Source organism: Saccostrea cucullata, unplaced genomic scaffold (genome assembly GCF_032062105.1).
Source record: "Saccostrea cucullata isolate Sc308-1 unplaced genomic scaffold, CSIRO_AGI_Scuc_v1 ctg1398, whole genome shotgun sequence".
Lineage (NCBI taxonomy): Eukaryota > Metazoa > Mollusca > Bivalvia > Ostreida > Ostreidae > Saccostrea > Saccostrea cuccullata.
This window is the reverse complement of record NW_026929212.1, coordinates 131,430-154,990: the sequence shown is the minus strand read 5'-3', so window position 1 is coordinate 154,990 and position 23,561 is coordinate 131,430. Positions and strand designations below refer to the sequence as shown.

Below are 23,561 nucleotides of genomic sequence, written 5' to 3'. Positions count from 1 at the left end.
CAATGAATTATGACATTAAGCGTTGCATTGCAACGCTTAATGATATTTGAATCAAAGCAGCGTAATATCAGAAGCAGTTGCTACTTAGCCCACCCACCCCCCATCTAAAAAAACCAATTCCTGTCAATTACGTTTTATTTCCTTATCATCTATTCCCCATTATAAAAATACCGATAGACTCAACTTTTTGTGCTTTAACACCTGGGTACATTTTTCTCTTGGAGTGATGGATATAAATTTCTTATAAATGATAGAAGGCATGTGTGGATATTGGTTTTTTGGGGATAAGTTTAATCAATTTTTTGAAAAAGTGATTTTTTTTTTATTGAAAATATGGTATGTACATGTACCTGCAGTGTCACTGTACCTTCATGGCCTGTGAAAAAATCAACCAAGTTTGCTTCAAATTGCATACCCCGATATATTTTTGTTATTTAGGTTTATAACTTCCCAAGTATTATGCTTCAGCAGCAAAATGAAATCCACCTTTTTTCAATCTTAATAGATACATTTGTTAAATTCTCTAAATTAGCTGTCATGACCTTTGTGCATGTAAAAAAAAAAATCAAACTCATGTTTCTTAATTTGTTTTAAAGTTATACATGTACTTGACTACACATCAGGGAGGTACACGTAACTGTGATTTGTGGACAGTAAAACTTGAAAAAAAACCGATAAGCATAGAGAATAACCATGGAAAATCTTGTGTGAAAAAAGGAAAGATAGTTTTATCTAAAACTGCCATGAAACACTTTATTTTTTGTGTTATCAATAGAACTATTGTAAAAATACTACACGAGGACTAATGCATGCTCAAATTTATCTACACAGACTTTGTTGATTTTGGATTCGAAAGATAGACTGAGAGAATACGTTGTTTTTTGTTTTTTTTTAAATGTGTAAGTTGAAGTGCTGTTTATTTCATATCTAAGTGAGTGATGTTTCCATTAAATAATTTAATTTTGTATATGTGTTTTCTTTCTTAACTTGGGCATAGAAGAAGAAGGGAAATTCAATTATGTAATCTAAATTTACATGATAAAATATTGATTAAATTAAATTAAGAAGGCGGTGTTAAGAAATACTGTTTGGGTACTTAGACGATGCGCTGATTGATTAATACCGCCAATACATCATTTACAGTATATATGCAGTAAATGGCGCATTTGTGTTTAGTGCTAATTTATGAAATATAAGAAGATAAAGAACAGTTTTTGAGCTCAAAAGCCATTAAACATTACAAAATAGAAGACAGAGCAAAAACGAACCTCTAGAACATCAGGGGTTAGGAGCAATGAAGGAGTGATCATTCCCTGCCGACCGATCACACCCGCCGTGTTTTCCTAATGTTCGGTAAAAAACGGAAAAATCCGTACAAAATCTTGTGTGTAAATAATGGCCTAACAATCAGTATAAGAAAAGTAGATAAATTATTTATCCTATTTCGGAGGTGAATGGCATATTTAAAAATAAATATTAAAAAAATCTAATAGTTAAAAGTCCTATTTTCTTTGAGAGAATATTGCAAATCAACAAATCAAAAAATACTGTTTTCAGAATTTTGTTGCAAATCAAGAAAACCACTGCGGTCCCACTGTTGACATTTACGACAACGTCCTGCATGTCACAGTTGATTTCGGAACATACATTTTAATAGATCCTTCGATGCTCAATGGTCTTACGCGCGATGAATCCAGAATATGTCTAAATTTGCAGTCCCCAACTGTCGACTGGTCATGGAAAATTTTCAAACGGTACCTAAATAAAAAAAAAAAGAATTACAAGGTAAAAATGGCATCGAAAATATTTATTTCGTTCTTTCAGTGATACATCCAGTAATACATTTCATAAAATGTAATAGTTTAACTAAAATTCTATGTATCACATCAAGTAAAAGATATGAGGAAACCCTTTTCGTTCAAATGACGACAAATTAAGGTTTGGTTTTTCCCTTTGCTTTGTCTTGTTGGTGTAACGATGCATATCATAAACATGTGTCAAACGTCAAGACCATTTTGGTTAAATGAGAATTAATTTATTCCCACGTCAAGCCTAGTAAAGGGAATTCCTCAATTATATTTTGTAAAAACAACACACCTGGTTTTACTAGAGTACATAAACTCCTGAGTTTTATTTTTTAAGTATGTTTTTTTTTTATTCTTCTAAATCAAAAAAGTTAAGAATTTTTTGCCTAAATGGAGGTAAGAATCCAACATATATATATATATATATATATATACATTTTTTTTAGCTCACCTCAACATATAACATTGTATACCCTGGCGTCGGTGTCGGCGTCAGGTTAAGGTTAAGTTTTTTGGAGCAGTTTTCTTTTTAAGAACTTCTGTGTCCTATATTTATTAGACATGCATGGAAGATGGTTCTAGTGTGTTTCACTGTACCAGTCAAAGTTTCAGATGCTGCAATTTCAGCAAAGGAATGACCAGGTTAATGTTTTTGAAGCAGGTTAACATTTTTGGTGTAGTTTTTGGTGTAGGTTTCATTTCCAAATAACTATAAGCCCTATGTTGACCAAACTTGCATGGATGATACATCCAAGGATGCATACTACCGGGCTTGCTTCGGATGCTGAATCTGACCTATATTTTCCGGTTGAGTGAACAGGTTAAAGTTTTTGGTGCAGTTTTTGGTGTAGGTTTCATTTCCGAGTAACTATAGGACCTATGTTGACCAAAGTTGCATGGATGATACATCTAAGGATGCATACTACTGGGCTTGCTTCGGATGCTGAATCTGACCTACATTTTCCGGTTGAGTGAGCAGGTTAAAGTTTTTGGTGCAGGTTTCATTTCAAAGTAACTATAAGCCCTATGTTGACTAAACTTGCATGGATGATACATCTAAGGATGCACACTACTGGGCTTGCATTGGATGCTGAATCTGACCGACATTTTCTGGTTGAGTGAACAGGTAAAAGTTTTTGGTGCAGGTTTCATTTCCAAGTAACTATAAGCCCTATGTTGACCAAACCTGCATGGATGATACATCTAAGGATGCATACTACCGGGCTTGCTTCGGCTGCTGTATCTGACCTACTTTTTGTGGATGAGTGAAAATGTTAGTTTTTGATGCATGTTTCATTTCCAATTAACTATGAGCCCTATAATGAGCAAACTTGCATGGACGATACATCTTAGGATGCACACTAATGGACTTGCTTCAGATGCTGAATTCGACATACATTTTTCAGATAATAGACCAGGTAAAAGTTATGGGTGCAGGTCTATTACCAAAAAACTATAAGGCTTATATAACATTGTATAAACCAAACTTGCACAAATGTTGCATCAAGGGATGAAAACTCTCAAATTTGCTTCAGATGCTGGATTTTGATAACATTTTCATGAAGAAGAACTAGTTTAAATTTTTTATGTAGGTCTATTTCAAAGTATCAGATTAAAATTGCTTAAATATTTTCATTTTTGGAATGTACACTTTTTGTTGGTTAATTGTGTGACTTTGCCTTACTTAAAGACAACATTCGTTGAGGTGAGCTCTGTAATCTCTGATTACCTATGTTTTGTACCTGCATATAACATTGTATACTGGTGTCTCATTATAACGCGGTACTTAAAACTTTTACATAAAAAGTGTAATTCCAATTTTTTACTTTAAATTTCATCAAATGATATTCATAAACTAAACTATGGCCTAACTTTAGTGTCAAATTATTTCCCAAGCTTTCATCGTTTAATTTGTAGTCTATTTTTAAAACATGAAGTCTTATTTACCTTTTAAATTGGAGAGTCTCATAGTATCGCGGTATGGGAAAACATGAAAACTTTTAGTTGACATGGACTTCAATTCTTATTTTTAAATTTACGATGTAATTCTACATAAAAAATAAACACTTATACAAACTAAAGACTTTCAAAACATGAAATTTATTATGGATTTTACTAGGTTATAAAAGCAGTGGTCTGAATATAATAAAAACGGGATTGGAAATCTGTAAAATTACGTTTTATTTGAATTAAAAAAAAATTCAGACGCATGTTCCACTATTTTTAATCATCACAAAAAATTACATTTAGATGACAGACAGATAGCCCATCAACAAAAAGGATATGAGCTATATGTATCCGAATTTTTGGAATATACCGCGATACAATGGAACCCGCGATATAATGAGAATCGAGTATATATAGTACTTCAAAGAACTGCAATTTCTAAGTTAAAATAGATATACAACAAGAGGAATCGTAACAAATGAAATATAAAGTAAATCTATTTAGAAAAGTGAAAAAAGTTAGTATTGTAAAATGTAAAATGCAATTGATTAGTTTGGTAATTTTATTGAAAGCTAATACTTGAAACACTTATTTTTTTAGGTTACCGTTTATCTTTTGACTCTTACGACACTGGTGTCATTTATTTATGCTCAACCCTGGTCTGCAGACCTGGGACTCAGTACCGGAAATAAGGGACCGGAACTGAAATTAACCGTCGGACGAAAAGTCGGAAACTGGAATTTCAAAGCATTTGGTTCAACAGACTTTGGCGGTGGCTGGAAAGCCGGGGTTGGCGTAGGAATAAAATTCAAAAGGTCAACTGATGAAGTAAGTTCAGATAGGTTTTGCCATGTAATGTATGCAGATAATGTTTTCCTCGGTATAACATAAATATTGTAAATTGCATAGAGAGAGGGTGATCATTTAGAATTCAATGCTACACGAACATACAAACGCAATACAAAATCTATTTGTAAAATTTGATTTTCAAAACTTTAATAGTAATTTTTCTCTATTATGCTTGCTTGTACCATCATGCAGTAAAACAACATAAAACCTTTGCATTTGTTACAGTGTACATGTATTTGGTAGAAAAATGGATAATATCAGTCTTAAAACGATCACCATCTAATTGTAACACTACAAATAATAAATATAGAATTCTTATTTTGCGTCCTTTACAATCTATGAAAAAAATCATTAGTTAATTCATTGATCTTCCTGGAAAAATCACTTAATAGTTTGTTATTGTACAATATTCTTTCCATTACCTAACCAATCTTCAGCTTATGTGGTTTATTTTGCAAATTAATTGTTTTTTCTTACTTTCCAACAGATTCATCGAAGATACGACATTGTGATATTGGCCAACCCTTGCCGGTTCCGTATTTATGACAATAACGATGATGACGTCATCACAATGGACGAAATGACAGAGCTTTTTGAGAACCCAGAACTTGGCACCAAGTTATTCAGTGATCTAGACACCAATAAAGGTAAAATTATTTATAAAGGATATTTTGAAAATTGAAAATACATTACGTTTCACATTGTTGATGCAATTTTTTTTACAAGGTTAATCAATAGATCATGTGATGTGATTGAATAAAAAAAAAACTCACTCATTATGACATAACTGAATACAAATTTTTTCTACATTTTTTTACTTTGTATTTTAACTTTTATAGATGGAGAAATAACAAAACTTGAATTTTCCCGCCGAGTTCCCTTTGTGATTAAAGAATGTTCAAAGAACCAAAGAATCGCCAGAAGAGCATAACCCCAGTATAAGAAAAAAGAGACAAGTCATGTGAGTTTATTAATAGTGACGTCAGATTTCTGTACAGCATAGTCCCATTCCTGTTTTACGGGTGTTTACTTTGTTAAATAAAAAATTATAGAGAACATTCAACTGCTTTGTGTTCTTTTTCTGTAGTGCATTTTAGAATAGAAATAGTTTTTCAATATTACATTGATCCTACTATTTACCTGCTTTCAAATGTTAAAAATGCGTTTTTTAATTAAAAAACCCAATTGGGTTATTCAAATTGTTTTTATAAAAAAAGACATTAATTTTATTAAAACTAACAAAATGCTGCACATAGGAGCAGCTGATATTATATCTTCCTGATAGAGCGACTAGCAAATGATTAATGTACATGTTTAGTAACCTAAAGGTAGCAATCACCTGTATCACGTGTCATTGTTTTGTTTGTCTTTTGCTATAAATATCATTTCTAAAAATGGTGGAAACGGAAAAACCATAGAAACATTGAATATAAGGAAGACTGCTTTGTATACTATAAATTTCCGCAGTAATATTGCAGAAATGGTAAGTCTTGAACATTTTCAAATTTCTATCGAAATTATGTTAAAAAGGATTATTTTAATGTGCTTGTGATTACTTGAATGGTACAGCATCCATTTAAAAAAAAAAACTCTTAAATGGAAATTCTCTGCTTTGCTGCAAATATTCCTTCATTATTGTCACGCAGGCAATCAAACATATAGTTGTGTTTGAAGCCACATACAAATCAATATAATAACCAAATTTTATTTACCTCTATGCCCTGATGACCACTTAACTATCATAATTTTTCTCAGGCTACGACCAAAAACGGACGACTGGATTTTATATCTGATTCCAGTGAAGATAATTTCAAGTTACACTTATGACCATTATCAAAGTTTAATGAATGTATTCCCTCAGAAATCAAGGAGTGAAAAACAGATTGATTCTGAAAAAGAATGCATTAAAATAGAATTACTATCAATGAGATGCAAGTGTTCTATTTGAATAAAAATTATTATTGGTGTCTTAATAAATGTTCATAACTCAAAACTATAAATCTATGGTGACCATCAGTTTTCAAAATGGTTCTTCACAATTTTTTGAATTGCATGATATCTGTTAATGAAGCATACATATTATTGTTGGTCCAATTTTATCGCACGATACACTGAAAGAAAAATTAAAAGTTCAACTCATTTGTGGTATTGTCTGACATATGTCCATTCATCAAATAATTTCTGCAACATGACTACATGTTGTAGATTTTATTTGATAAAATGAAATATGTCAGAAAGGATAGTATCATAGCTGATGCAATCATGGACGGTTTATTTCTACAACAACTGGCCTAGAAATAAGAAATTATAAAAGGTCCACTGAATTTTACATTGATTAACACTTAGAAAGCCAAACTGTTGGGCTATTTAAACAAGATGACACGAATCATATCCTGCAATTTTTTTAAAATCACAATAATGAAAATAGTTCGTGCCAAGTATGTACATAAATTCGAAGATGTGTTTTGCTTTTCTGTCGAATGCACCAAAACCTTGTGATCTTATCAGTCTATCCAGAAACATTAATATCATTTTTTTTTATTAGGAAGAATAGTAATTCATTTAAATCATGTAAACATTTAGGTTTCCATTATGGAAGAAAAGGCCTTTATTAGAGTATTAATTTTTCATGCATATGTGGCCATTTTTGCTCTTACAATTACATTTAAAAGTATATAAGAATGAAAATAAAAGAAGACTTTCGACAATTGAATCAATAGGAATATTTATTTTCCCTAATTTGTTGCCTTTTTGCAAGCTATACTAGTATTCAAATAACTTGAAAATGTTTAAATGTATACAAATTATGGTGTATGGTGGCATATCACATTTGTTGCGATAGCTATTTTTATTCATGATGCAAGATAAGTTATCTCGTCATGTCAAGATAACTATCGCAACAAATGTGATAACTTATCTTGACTGGACAAGATATAAAGTCGGTGTTTGAAGAAAAACCAGGAAGTTTTAAAATAGCATCGAACAAACGTGACGAGATATATAAAGTCTGATTTGACATGATATGCTATGTTAACAAAAAAATATGTGGATGGCATAAATATGCCACCATTATGGTAGCATATTTTATGCCATCTACATAATTTTTGGTCAACATAGTTTATAAATCGTGTCAAGTCAAGATAACTATCTCGTCAAGTGATGATAACTTTCTGACTAACTTGTCAAGTCAAGATAAGCTATCACGTTTTGTTGCAATAGCTATCTTGACATGACGAGATAACTTTTAATCGCGATACAAGATAAAATTATTTCGTTTCGGCGAGATAGCTATCGCAAAAAGACGATAGCTTATCTTGACTGGACAAGATAAAAGTCGATGTTTGACGACAAACCAGAAAGTTTTCATGACTTGACGCGATAGTTATCTTGACTTGACGTGATTTCTTATGTTGACAAAAAGTTATATGGATGGCATAAATATGCCACCATACAATAGCTATCTTGACATGACGAGATAACTTTTAATCGCGAAACAAGATGAATTATTTTGTCGAGATAGCCATCGCAAAAATACGATAGCTTATCTTGACTGTACAAGATAAAAGTCGGTGTTTGACGACAAACCAGAAAGTTATCATCACTTGACGAGATAGTTATCTTGACTTGACGTGATATCTGATGTTGACAAAAAATTATGTGGATGGCATAAATATGCCACCATACTATTGCAACATAACTTGATAGCTTATCTTGACTTGACAAGATATAAAGTCGTTGTTTGTCGATAAACCAGAAAGGTTTCATCACTTGACGAGATAGTTATCTTGACTTGAAATGATATGCTATGTTGACAAAAAATTATGTGAATGGCATAAATATGCCACTATTCTACAGTTTATCACTTGAAAACCTTTTGTCACTCCTGTCAAAAATCATTATTTTTATAAGTTATGGGATACACCGATCAAGAGGTCACAGGGAAGATCAGAAAATATATCATTTTCCGAATGTTCTCATTTTTATGCAAATGTTCATCAGTTTTATGGCAAATTTTGATTTTGAAAAGATGGAACACAAGCTTGCTTATCTACCATACATGTATTTATATATTTCATACACTAGGATCACATTTATCTTGTGTATAAAACTTCAGATAGGCAAGCTTACAGAAGTAAAAAATTATATGAAATTTGATGAAGTTCCAGTAAAATTATTTTTTTTTTTTGAAAATGTCTCATTTCAGCGACCTCTTTTGGTCTCTGTGGAAACTTTGAATCAAAATTACTGGTAGTGATGATTTTGAAACAAGCATTATTTTAAGTTCTTAATTACAAACTAACATAATTTTAACTGTGTTCCAAAGTTTAAATCAAACAAAGGACCAGATTCGACAATTACCATGCCTTGTCATTTAAAAAAATAAATCGAACATAGGTTAATTAATAAATAAAAAACGAATAACCAATAGTAGCTCACTGAATAAAAGAAAATTATAAAAAAAAGTTTTTCTTTTAATGTTCTAAATTCGCCTTTCGTCACAAAAAAAAAACAAACTTTTCAGACACCAAAAACAAATACTCCTAATAATTTATGTACGTGACATAGAATATATTCTGACTGATTACAGGTGAAAACTAATCTGCTTTTGTTTGTATTACTGTCATTGGCTGAAACCCAGACGCCGAAAATACCAAAAACGCAGTTCGACCTTCCAGGTTTGCCTATAAGCGTTGGTGCAGGGATCGAAGATAAAATTCCAAAAGGCATCATTAAATTCCAGAAGCCAGATTTAACTGCTTGGGGAGCTACAAATTTTCGTGGAAAGTGGGACGGTGGTTTAGGAGTCAAGACAGGGAATTGGGATCTTGGGGGCCAGGGATCAATCAATAGTGGTGGGCGTTGGGGTGCTACTGTGGGTGCATCCAGAGGGAACTGGGGTTTCTCAGCTTTCGGTAGAAATGCAGGGAGAGGTGTCGAAGTCGGTGCTGGGGTAAAATTTAGATTTGGCGGATCAAGCAGAAGAAGAGGTGGCGGAGGAGGAGGAGGAGGAGGGAGGCACAGATTTCAGACACAAACTCTTCAGGTGATTAAAAATTAATTATGATCATATTAAAAAATGTTACCCCTGGCGCCTTTCAGGTTAAAGACGGCTCGACGTAACCTCAATGAAAAGTTATTTCTGTGATAAACTTAGTGATAAATATAGGATTTTTAGCTATAAGCGATATGCCTGACGTCACAATAGCCGTATCAGTCCTGCAGAGCTGAAATGGAACTGCTGGGTTCATAATGATTAATATTACACATCTAGTAAATTAAACCTCAAAAACAAGACTTGTGATAATACATATATTTTTTGGGGGTACACATTCTCTTAACTTTGGTACAAATTCTGTCAGTCAGAAATATTCCAAGCAAGTTATTTCAAATTAGCTGAAATTGTTATCTTGAAAAAATTGTTTGTTTTTAGAGGACGAAATCTGGTAAAATTTTAAAATACATTAAGAAACATACATCGAGCCTTCTTATACGTAATACATGTAAAATTAAGAGTAAGAATAAGTAATATGCAAGCATTATTCTCATTCCACTGCACAGCACACGTACATGTAACATTTGGTATGTATTGCATGAATCATATGTAAGACGTTCTTACAACGAATAGTCAACCCGAATTCAAATATAAACTTAAAGAAATCAAATTTTTATACTTTTTTTCAGAAAGTGGCCGATAGCGAGCAACAATAGGACTTTCATCTGAACATGGAACACTATGTGACATCAATAAGGCATTACTGCGAGAAAAGCATTTAGAGAAAAATTGAATTACTTTTTTTCAAAACATTTTTAGTTGATTTTTCTATAGTTTCATTTGTATAAATATGTCAACAGTGGCGATTTTTTTTATTTAAGGTCCCGGAAAACATACAAATTGAATATTTTAATTCTGATAAAGAACTAAAAACAAGAAAGGTTTTGTTTTGATCATTGGTCTTTTTTTTAATTGAAAAAAATAAAAATAAATAAATAACCGGTTTAAAATTTAAAGCCTGAAGTTGTGCTAACTGCTCAGGGTTTAATGTTTAAAAAATTTGGTTTTTATATTTAACATGCATTCTCTGAAAACACCAAAAAGTTTATTATAAGGCTTGGAAACGACACAACACCGATTTTGATGAAATTTGCACCTCAGGTGCACCTTGATACAAAACCAGCAAATATGGTGTTAAAAGTTTCCCACGTGCACCCGGTTGCAATGAAGACGGATCCATTAAATTCGGCCATTTTTGGCCATTTTTGACCAAACAAAAATATGAAAATTTAGGAAATAAAAATGCATTTTAACTTTATGTAGTAAACTGAAATATAAATCTTTGTATCTTAGGAAAACATCAACTGTTATAAGGAATACAGGGCATATAATGAGTTATTCAAGAATTGACTCCACTCATAGAAAATGGTCATGTAAAATGGCATAGTTTCTGAAAATGTGAAAAATGGAAAATTTGGCATTTTTTGTGAAATTTAAGGTTAAATAAAAAAGAATTGTCTACGGAAATATTTCAAATCTTATGTGTGTCGTCATACCTCAGTATTAGTAGTGTCCCCTCATGAAAAAAATTGGAGTGGGATCTCAATGCTATTTTTAGAAACATATATCTAAAATAGACATATTTCAGAAAAATCCAAAAAAATGAAATTTGGGCAGAGTTTAAGATGCCATTGCTAGATAATTATGAAATATACTGTAAAAGTCAGTATGCTAATGACAGATACTGGACACCATAAACTAATATGCATATCATTTTCAGGGATTTCCGTTTTCTATTTATAGCCTCAAATGCCTTAATTTAAACATACTAGTATCTCATAAAATACTGAAAAATGTCAATTTTCCATCATTTAGAAGCTCCACTAAATCATAAATAATATGCATACAGATTTCTCCAATATTTCATCAACCAGAACAGTGAATAGTATAATAACTCACATATTATTGAGTATAGGTTCTCATATCCATAAATAGTACTATGTCTAAAAATAGACACATATGTAATTAACTATAAAATGTTGATTTTCCACTATTTCTCAAATTAGAGATGGTCAATTTACAGACTTACTGTCATTAACTATAATTGACATAATGTGACTGGCAAGAACAAAAGAACAGTCACTGGAATTCAGCATGATAAGCAGAAGTTTCCATTTCTATTTATAGTAATACATGTTTAAAAATAGACGTATTGAAAAATATCGGAAAAATGTAGTATTTAATACTCTTTTCTCACATACCGGCTGAATAATTGCAGACTAACTGTTATTATCTGCTACATGTACTGGCATATGGTGACCGACAAGTAAAAGAAAGCATTAACTGAAATACAGAATGAGAAGCAGATGTTTCCATTTCTATTTATAGTAACACGTGTTTAAAAATAGACACTGCAAATTCTCGAGAACATGTAACTTTTGCACTTTTTTCTGTCATTAGGGATGGACAAAGTGTAGACAAACGGCTTTTATTTGTTATTGACGAGTGAGCAACGAGTATTAAAAAGCTTTAACTGAAATGTATAAACGGTGTTTAAGGATATTTTTCATTTCTACCTATAGCAACGCATATTAATAAATAGACATTCAACAAATAATGTAGATTTGGTATATTTTCTCAAATTAGGGATAGGGAATTGCAGTCAAACTTCCATGAACTGTAACTGACATAATGTAACCGACACGTACAATTATGAGAGCAGTAACCGAAATGCATATTGATAAGGGGAGTTTCCATTTCTATTTATAGTAAAACGTGTTAAAATGAACATTTTGCGAATTATCTAAAACAAAGAAAAATCTGGCACTTTTTCTGATATAAGGGATGAACAACTTGCAGACTAGCTGATAAAAGCTATTTCATCAAAATCGGAGATATGTCGTTTCCAGAATTTTTTGATGCTTACAGAGAATGCATGTTAAAAACTTATATTTTTCAATAAAAGCAAAAAAAAAAGTCTTAAGTAGGGAATGTCTTTTTTTTTTTCTTTTCAATTTTATTTTTAAAATTGAAATTTTGTTTCTTTAGAAAATTTTACTTACTTTATTGTTATGATTCCAGAGAGAGAGAGAGAGAGAGAGAGAGAGAGAGAGAGAGAGAGAGAGAGAGAGAGAGAGAGAGAGAGAGAGAGAGAGAGAGAGAGAGAGAGAGAGAGAGAGAGAGAGAGAGAGAGAGAGAGAGAGAGAGAGAGAGAGAGAGAGAGATTAAAGCAAAATTTAATCCAGGAAAATTGCCTAGCAAGGACTCATTTTAAACGTAACTGTTAAAACCATTGTTACATCTGTCAGTGGTGTGGCTCCCCTTAAATTGATCATACACGGATCTTGCCCGTGCGGACAGAATATCTAGGGGACACAAATAGGTAACGTGTGGTAGTGATTGAGTGTAACAGTCTTTTTGCCTTGCAGTATCACTCAATGCATGTTATCAATGTGTGTATAATGATTAAGTTTTATTTACATGCCATTGTGCATTTTCTCTCGTATCCCTCACTCTGTACCAAACCGATTGACATGCAGTAAGACACCCTGAGGCTTACAGGGAAGCGATATGTATTCCACATGATTTTGAAATATATTGTAAATTTAAAGGATATAACAAATTACACTTATAACGAAACAATATCACACATCCCTTGTACATTGTTATAAGCGTATTTTAATATTCATTGTTTCCATCGCCTTTCTGTTAAATTACTGTAAACGTATTACATTTAGCGGTGTATTCTATTTAGCGATTTTGGCGGAAAGCAGAGTCCGCTAATTCAAGTACATCGCTAAATGTCCTGTATATTAACGCCTATAACAAAAAACTTCAGACAGCGCTAAATCAAATCCACGCTAACTTGTTGAAAATTGAATTTCCGCCAAATATCGTACACGCCAAATGTAATATATTTACAGTATTAAATTTTGGTGGCAAAGAGTTTTTGATTGGATAAAAAAATAGTGTTAATCATTTTACTTGTATTGTCTACGTAACATTTACATTTTGCTAAATTTGAAGGCATTCTCAAAAGATAACTTAAAGATAAGATGACCTAATTTCAATACTTTATAATGGAAGATATAATTGTAAGGAATGAATTGAATAGCTACCCAAGTTATAATGGAATTACTTTTGATAGGAGAAGATTTCTCTCTTTTTATTGACCGCTTTATATAGCGTAAACTGTCCCAGATCCAGATTTTACAGTATACACTTGTGCAGGATATGGAGATAACGAACAGTATTCGATTTCAAAGTCCATAAAACAATAAAAAATGGGAGCAGAGCAAACACGGACCTCCAAAACATCAGAGGTCGGATCAGGTGCCATGGAGGAGTGAGCATCCCCTGCCGACCGGCACACCCGCCGTGTGCTCATTGTCATGATCGTGAAATAACGGAAAAATTATTTATGTATAGATAATGGACTAACAATTAGTATGAAAAACGTCAGTCAGCATTTGACTCAATAATAAATTGTATTTGCTGACAAGGTCATTGTATCGACCATAGAACTTACAAAATGATGACTTTAAACAAGACGGCTGATATTCTTGTTTCTTCAACTTGCTTGTCAATAATTAATCTCGTTTTAGAAATTGTTCAAGCTTTTGCGTATTGAGTCAACTGAGATATATACACTCCGTATGCAGGTGATGAAGGTATATTGCTGCATAAGTAAGGGAAGTTGACGATAAAAAAAGTTAAACTCATCATATTTATCATATAGCTTGGTTGTTAGATTTCCATGGACGTCTTTTCCAAGTAAAATATCCAAGTATGAAACAGATGTGTGAGACTCTGTGGTATCTTTTATCTCAAGCTCACCAGGATATATGGTATCGACGTACATACATGTATGTAGGAATGGAAATTACCATTTTTAATTGACAATACGTCGTCAATGTATCTAAATGTCGAGTTGAAGGCCACAGCAATTGTTTTCTTCTTTTTACGCATAAGATTTTGCAGAAATTCTACTTCATATGAATATAAAAAAGGTCCGCTAATAACGGAGCGCAGTTGTGGTAGTTATTAAATTCCTTCCTTAAATAAATGGTGACATTTATACTCAATTGGTGCTTATTCCAATTTTCTGCCTTCTTCTCACCAAATCTAGAGGACAAGAGCCATATATTTCCTGATTCTATTTGCCTGTGTTCTTCACATCAAAAGTCATATCCTCTCTCTCCATCTATCAGCATGCTGTAGTAAGTTTTTATGTAGTTTGATGATTTCTTACTGGTTAAATTAGCAAATCAACTCATTTTGTGGTATTTTAAAGAAATGCTGTATGAGATATATTGTGTATGATGTCATAGTCAAGTTTTCCCGTACAAATTAGGCTCTGCCTCCTTTTTGTAACCTTAACTGTGCTGCGCGCCTTCAATTTACCTGTTTTCAAATGTTAAAAATGCTTTTTTAATGGAAAAAATCCCTAATTGGTAATTCAAATTCTTTTTAAAAAGGCAATGTGGTTTTATTAAAGCTAACAAAATGTTACACACAACCGCAGCTTGTTAAATCAAATATTAAATCATACATTTTAAAGAATTAAAAAAAATCTTATTGGCAGTTAAAAATTTTCACGGTAAATTGCAATACATTTTTTTTATCATTAAAGCTTACGAAATGTTGCACGCAAGCACAACCCAGCTGATGTTATTTCTTCCTCATAGAGCGAATATTAAATGATTAATATACATGTTTAATAACCTAAAGGTAACAATCCTCTGTATCGTGTGTCATTTTTTTTTGTTTTTTTTTGTTTTGTTTTTGCTATAAATATCATTTTCTAAAAAACGGTGGAAACGGAAAAACCATAGAAACATTGAATATAAGGAAGACTGCATCGTATACTTTAAATTTCCGCAGTAATATTGCAGAAATGGTAAGTCTTGAACATTTTCTAATTTCTATCGAAATTATGTTAAAAAGGATTATTTTAATGTGCTTGTGATTACTTGAATGGTATAGCATCCATTTAAAAAAAAAACTCTTAAATGGAAATTCTCTGCTTTGCTGCAAATATTCTTTCATTATTGTCACATAGGCAATCAAACATACAGTTGTGTTTGAAGCCACATACAAATTAATATAATAACCAAATTTTATTTACCTCTATGCCCTGATGACCACATAACTATCATAATTTTTCTCAGGCTACGACCAAAAACGGACGACTGGATTTTATATCTGATTCCAGTGAAGATAATTTCAAGTTACACTTATGACCATCATCAAAGATTAATGAATGTATTCCCTCAGATATCAAGGAGTGAAAAACAGATTGATTCTGAAAAAGAATGCATTAAAATAAAATTACTATCAATGAGATGCAAGTGTTCTATTTGAATAATAATTATTGTTGGTGTCTTAATAAATGTTCATAACTCAAAACTATAAATGTATGGTGACCATCAGTTTTCAAACTGGTTCTTCACAATTTTTTGAATTGCATGATATCTGTTAATGAACCATACATATTATACAATTTTATCGCACGATACACTGAAACGAAAATTAAAGAGGCTGGGTGGTCGTAGCCATTTTTAGACTATTTCTATCTCCTTTAGAAGAAGAGCTATAAAGATGTAGAAATATGATCAAATTATAAAAGTAATATGTATGAAATTTTTATTTGTCAAATGATTGTTGACAGCTAAAGATATCATATCCCAAAATTTGAGTTATATCTGGTGGTAAATAAAGAAATTATTTGTTGACCATCTAGCCTCCTTAAAAGTTCAACTCATTTGTGGTATTGTCTGACATATGTCAATTCATCAAATAATTTCTGCAACATGACTACATGTTGTAGATTTTATGTGATAAAATGAAATATGTCAGAAAGGATAGTATCATAGCTGATGCAATCATGGACGGTTTATTTCTACAACAACTTGCCTAGAAATAAGAAATTATAAAAGGTCCACTGAATTTTACATTGATTAACACTTAGAAAGCCAAACTGTTGGGCTATCTAAACAAGAGGACACGAATCATATCCTGCAATTATTTAAAATCATAATAATGAAAATAGTTCGTGCCAAGTATGTACATAAATTCGAAGATGTGTTTTGCTTTTCGAATGCACCAAAACCTTGTGATCTAATCAGTCTATCCAGAAACATTAATATCATTTTTTTTTATTAGGAAGAATAGTAATTCATTTAAATCAGGTAAACATTTAGGTTTCCATTATGGAAGAAAAGGCCTTTATAAGAGTATTAATTTTTCATGCATGTGTGGCCATTTTTGCTCTTACAATTACATTTCAAAGTATATAAGAATGAAAATAAAAGAAGACTTTCGACAATTGAATCAATAGGAATATTTATTTTCCCTAATTTGTTGCCTTTTTGCAAGCTATACTAGTATTCAAATAACTTGAAAATGTTTAAATGTATACAAATTATGGTGGCATATTTATGCCATCCACATATCTTTTTGTTAACATAGCATATCATGTCAAATCAGTGTCTCGTCAAGTCATGAAAACTTCCTGGTTTGTCTTCAAACACCGACTTTATATATTGTCCAGTCAAGATAAGTTATCACATTTGTTGCGATAGCTTTCTTGACATGACGAGATAACTTATCTTGCATCATGAATAAAATAGCTATCGCAACAAATGTGATAACTTATGTTGACTGGACAAGATATCAAATCGATTTTGTCGACAAACCAGCAATTTATCATCACTTGACGAGATTATTATTTTGACTTGGCATGGCATGCTATGTTAACAAAAAGTTATGTAGATGGCATAAATATGCCATATTACAAATGGCACTGACACAAGGATATCACGTCAAGCATAACTATCTCGTCAAGTGATGATAACTTTCTACGTTTGTATAAACACCGACTTTTATCTTGTACAGTCAAGATAAGCTATCGTATTTTTGCGATGGCTATCTCGACAAAATAATTTATCTTGTATCGCGATTAAAAGTTATCTCGTCATGTCAAGATAGCTATTGCAACATAACTTGATAGCTTATCTTGGATATAAAGTCGATGTTTGTCCCAGAAAGTTTTCATCACTTGACGAGATAGTTATCTTCAGAAATGATATGCTATGTTGACAAAAAAATTATGTGGATGGCATAAATTTATTCAACAGTTTATCACTTGAAAACCTTTTGTCACTCCTGTCAAAAATCATTTTTTTTTTTTATAAGTTATGGGATACACAGATCTAGAGGTCACAGGAAAGATCAGAAAATATATCATTTTCCGAATGTTCTCATTTTTATGCAAATTTTCATCAGTTTTATGGCAAATTTTGATTTTGAAAAGATGGAACACAAGCTTGCTTATCTACCATACATGTATTTATATATTTCATACACTAGGATCATATCTATCTTGTGTATAAAACTTCAGATAGGCAAGCTTGCAGAAGTGAAAATTATATGAAATTTATACGGGAAAAGTTTACTGTGACGTCACGCAAAAATATGACTTTTATGTATTTCTCATAATACGTGAAAATGAAATAATTTGCAACTTTTAACTGTATTAGCATAATAAACAAAAATATAACTTATCAATGCATTCAAAAAAGTTGCTAGTTAAATCCCACGTAGCTGGTTATAAACATAGTACTGATTGAACTTTAAACATGACGTCATATTACAAACATGACGTATTTCATTTGTGAGAGGCAGATTGAGGATTTTTTTAACAATGAAAAATGCGTTTTATTATCAAACGGAATATTATTCACAGGTTTTGAATAGTCGATTAATACCAAAGTATATCCTTTGTTTAGTGCAATTATTAATTAACTACCAAGAGAATGTATTTTATTAATTATGTCGTGTTTTTATGTACAGGTTACGTATATTTTACATCGAGGTGTCTCGTAAAATCGTACTTTCGCAAGGGCATACACTGCATAGATCTGAACCATTTTTTGAATATAGATAAAGGATGTTTTCCTTAACTTGAAAAGTGCTGCTGCTTTCTTTAAAAAATTTTATAAGTACACAAAATATTTGGTAAAAGTCGAACATAATTCGACATTGGCCTATTTACTTTAAAATTTAAGTAATAAAACGCGAATTCTATTCAAAGCAGCAGCACTTTTCAAAAACTACAAAGTATGCACAAACAATTAATAGCTTGAATTTTTAATTTCAACTAGAGTATGCCCTTGCGATATTGAAATTTGTTAATTACCCACATTCAGTACACGAACTATGCATTCATCACGTGACTGTCCATTGATGGGACTAAACTTCATACAGTACAGAGTGGGTTATACTATGCTAATTCCATTAGAATTAAAGTTCTTTGATAATAAAACAGCTTAATTAAAATAAATTCAATTTTTAAAAAATCCCCCTTTTTTGCACGTCAATTTTCCGTTGATTTCTCATAGTAGGCCTTAACATTGCTGCGAAGTGAAAATTATATGAAATTTGATGAAGTACCAGTAAAATAAATTTTTTTTTGAAAATGTCTCATTTCAGCGACCTCTTTTGGTCTCTGTGGAAAATTTGAATCAAAATTACTGGTAGTGATGATTTTAAAACAAGCATTATTTTAAGTTCTTAATTACAAACTAACATAGTTTTAACTGTGTTCCAAAGTTTAGATCAAACAAAGGACCAGATTCGACAATTACCATGCCTTGTCATTTAAAAAAAATAAATCGAACATAGGTTAATTAATAAATAAAAAACGAATAACCAATAGTAGCTCACTGAATAAAAGAAAATTATAAAAAAAAGATTTTCTTTTAATGTTCTAAATTCGCCTTTCGTCACAAAAAAAACTTTTCAGAGACCAAAAACAAATACTCCTAATAATTTATGTACGTGACATAGAATATATTCTGACTGATTACAGGTGAAAACTAATCTGCTTTTGTTTGTATTAAATATTTTTGTGAATTCAGAGTCCATTTTTTAAAAACGCAGTTCGACCTTCCAGGTTTGCCTATAAGCGTTGGTGCAGGGATTATTTTCCCAATCATGACAAAGGGCACACGGCGGGTGTGAACGGTCGGCAGGGGATGCTCACTCCTCCATGGCACCTGATCCGACCTCTGATATTTTGGAAGTCCGTCTTTCTGCTCCTATTTTGCATTGTTTTAGTGGACTTTCATATTGAATACTGTTCTTTATCATTATATCCTTCATATCAGTAACAAAACTTAACTTTTAACAAATGTTTTAATTGTATTCATTATCATATAATTTTTTTCCCTATTAAACACCTGGCCCAGAGACCATAAACTGAGAACAGACTTCAGTCAAAATTTTAAATCATTATAACTTTTGATATAATGTTGTTAACGAAACAAAACTTTTACCATTTGTGTTGATTTGAAAAAGATTCAAACCCGCACATATTTAATAATATACATATTATAAATCATAAGCTATTGAAAACCAAAAAGACTGGATTCAAAAGGAAACGTACAGGACATATTTTAATAGTATTTATTTTGGAATTTTTTCCCGTAATACAACTGATTAAATTTCATAAATACTTTTGAATATGAACAAAGTTTAAAATGTGAGAATCGATTTTAAGCACTTTTAGGGAAAAAAATTATCATCTGACCTTCCGACATATTTCCTTGTATTCTGAATCGAGAGACTGAAAAAGAATCATCATATAAAGGGAGTATTACTATTTTGTTCTTACTGTTTAAGAAAAAAACCCATAAGAATAACCCCCCTGACATGAACTTGATTAAGTGTTTATGTTTTCTTGCACATAAAGAGAATCATATCCAGTTGATACAAATTTTGTCTGTCAGTCTGAAAAATTCAAAGCAAGTTAGTGTGAACTACAGATTTTAAAAGAAGCTAAAATGGTAATTTTGAGAAAACTCTTTTTTTCAGAGAACTAAATCTGTTAAAATCTCATAATGACATCAAAAGATATACATCAAGCAATCTTATAAGAACTACATAATATTAACAGTAATAAAAATACATATGTACGTTGTATGCAAACGTTACTGAGTATTCTGATCAGACATGACACCACACCGACGTGTAACATATGGTATGTGCTGCATGAATCATATGTTACACGTACGTGGCACAAATAACAAACCCAAAACCAAACACTTGTATAAACTAAATGAATCAAATCTTGAACACATAATTATTTTTATACGTTTTTCAGGAAGTGTCCGAGCGCGAGCAATAGATTAAAGAAAAGGACTTTCATCGGATCAAGGAACTCTATGTGACATCAATAAGGCATCACTACCGGGGAAGAAATAGATAAAAAATAGATATTTTTTCCCAAGGCATTTGTTGATTTCTACTTTCATTTGTGACATGTATGTCAACAAGGTGGTTTTGTTATTTCAACTCCCGTATAATCTACAAATTGTTTATCTTAATAATAGATAGCTTTTAGTAGGCCCAAATTAACCAGTTATTTCCCTTTCGCCGCAATATTACATACTCATATTCCTTCATTATTCAACCAATTCTGGGTTTTAACTTTTTATACTAACCATTAGGTGGTAGGAAGCATGGTTTTTCTGAAAGAAAAATACATTAAGTAGAACCTCCCTTTTTGATACTAAATGTGTATTCCATAAAGATTTATGGAAGATTACCGAATATTTTTGCTACAACTTTTGAAATTTAGTTAGACAAAGAGCCAACCCTTGCCGGTTCCGTATTTATGACAGTCATTACAATGGACGAAGAGACAAAGCTTTTTGAGAACCCTGAACATGGCACCAGATTATTCAATGATCTAGATACCAATAACGGTAAAATCATTTATATAGGAATTTTTTGCATTTTAAATACATTATGCTTCACATGGTTAATGCAGTAAATTTTACAAGATTTATCAAGTGATCATTGATTAAATAAGAAAATACGCCAATTATGATAAAACTTAATGCAATATTTTTCTGCATTTTTTTTACATTGTCTTTTAACTTTTATAGATGGAGAAATAACAAAACTTGAATTTTCCCGCTGAGTTCACTTCGTGATTAAAGAATGTTCAAAGAATCAAAGAATCGCTAGAAGAACATAACCCCAGTATGAGAAAAGGGAGAGAAATCATATGATTTTATAAATAGTGACCTCTGATTTCAGTACAGCATAGTCCCATTCAAGTTACGGGTGTTAACTTTGTGCAATAAAAATTTATAGAGAACATTCATTTTCATTGTGTTAATTCTTTTTACTGTAGTGCATCATAAATTAGACTTCGTTTTTCAAAATAACATTACTGCCTACTGTTGACCAGAAAAAAAAAGATGTGTTTTTGAAACATTGATGCCCCCTTATGGAAGCTAATTGTAACGTTTGAAGTTTCTTAGATGGAATTCAAACTCCACAGGTGAAGGTCAAAATTATTGGTATCAAAAAGAAGGTCTTGTCACATAGAATACATACATGAAATCCCTAAAGCTAACTGTTCATAAGTTATAGTCAAGGTTTAATTTTCTTTAAAATTGGGTCAAACTCTAAGGTCAAAGGTCAAAAAGTCAAAAATATGTACTCCCACTGAAAGGTCTTTTCATAAAAAATACACCTGTGAAACATGAATGTCATAGCCCCACCCACTCAAAAGAATGGGCAAGGTTAAAATTGATAACAGGCAGACAGACAAACAGATACACAGAACAACAAGAGACCCATGGGCCATATCACTCACCTGAGCACTTGGGCTAGTTAAAAAACACAAATCAGCTCAGTTTTGAAAAGTACACTTGTTGGGGGAGGGGGAATTTAAATTATTACTTGAGAATGAATGTCACTATATCAATGAAGCATCATGTGTATTTTGCCATATTTGAAAAGTAGATTTTTAAAGATTTTTCCAACATATTACTTGATCTCCCATTGTGACCCCTTGTCCCAGGACATTATTTGAATAAATTTAAAACTTCAATACATGCAGATCAGGTGTTGGGATATTGTATAAAAAGTCGATGAGTTTCAATATTAAAGAAATCAATGTTGAATCACGTAGAATTATCGCATGTGAAATAAAACAAAGGTCTGGGTACCCTATTTTTATCTTTGGAGTATATATACAGCAGATAATTGTATTGACACATATATTGAAGAGCTAGTAAGGCTAGATAACATGTGTACATATTATTCAAATTTTGGTCATATTATAATTGCCGGCGATTTTAATGCAAGCTGCATAGTTAAAGATTATGGAAAATCGAATTTACTTAAGTCAAAGGAATTAGTCAATTTTATAGAGTCAAACCGGTTATTTAACCCATACAATAGTTTTAAAGCAACAAAACCTAATCCCCAATACACTTTTATTGGAAATGATACCATGCAGGACTACATATTCCTAGATGAAGGCTTTACAAACCAAGTGAAAACATTCAAAATTTTTAATGAGGGTAAATTTTCAAGTACATCAGACCATCTACCAGTATAATGTTGAGATAAAAGTGAATGAAAATCTCCATATCTTGTCACCTATCGATAAACAACTTCCAACATGCCGTAGGGCATCAAACGAACAGATCGCATCGTACGAGAATGTAGTTAGTCATGAACTTGCCACTACCGACATTGCATGAAAGATTCAAACATCTGAAGAAATAGAGCCTGTTTATAACCCTATTACATCTATTATGACTAAAGCAGCACAAAAGACAATACCAATTTCTAAATATAACACTCACACAAAACCCTATTGGACACCTGATGTCAAGAGCGCACATCAGAACGAACGTCAAATGAGAAAATTATGGATGAATGATGGAAAACCACGAGGAATGGAATATGCATCCTACAATAATTACAAAAAAAAGCTAAGCGTGAATTTAGAAATGCTCTGGACAACGCGTACGAAATGTATATTGATGGTGTAAATAAGGGTATTGATGAAGCAGCAGGATGTGACGTAAGACTATTTTAGCGCTTACTTAAACAACAGAGACCAAAGAACGATAAGATGTATCCAGAAATTAGACATAAAA

The 23,561-nt window shown here is 31.8% G+C and overlaps 2 protein-coding genes and 1 long non-coding RNA gene across 3 annotated transcripts; all 3 read left to right on the top strand.

Annotated features, from left to right (window-relative positions):
• Positions 1-2,164: 2,164 nt before the first annotated feature.
• On the top strand, positions 2,165-5,642 carry LOC134280089 (uncharacterized). The gene is made up of 4 exons (XM_062762520.1): positions 2,165-2,201; positions 4,353-4,580; positions 5,089-5,248; positions 5,441-5,642. The coding sequence occupies exons 1-4, from the start codon at positions 2,196-2,198 to the stop codon at positions 5,530-5,532; spliced, it is 486 nt and encodes a 161-aa protein (XP_062618504.1). The 5' UTR covers positions 2,165-2,195; the 3' UTR covers positions 5,533-5,642.
• A 387-nt stretch (positions 5,643-6,029) lies between these two features.
• LOC134280088 (protein FAM98B-like) lies at positions 6,030-10,456 on the top strand. The gene is made up of 3 exons (XM_062762519.1): positions 6,030-6,084; positions 9,190-9,645; positions 10,284-10,456. Exons 1-3 carry the CDS (start codon positions 6,082-6,084, stop codon positions 10,308-10,310), a joined length of 486 nt encoding a protein of 161 aa, XP_062618503.1. The 5' UTR covers positions 6,030-6,081; the 3' UTR covers positions 10,311-10,456.
• Positions 10,457-15,417: 4,961 nt separating this feature from the next.
• Positions 15,418-15,937, top strand: LOC134280087 (uncharacterized). The gene is made up of 2 exons (XR_009994838.1): positions 15,418-15,493; positions 15,765-15,937. It is a non-coding gene; the product is annotated as an uncharacterized LOC134280087 (long non-coding RNA).
• Positions 15,938-23,561: the final 7,624 nt, after the last annotated feature.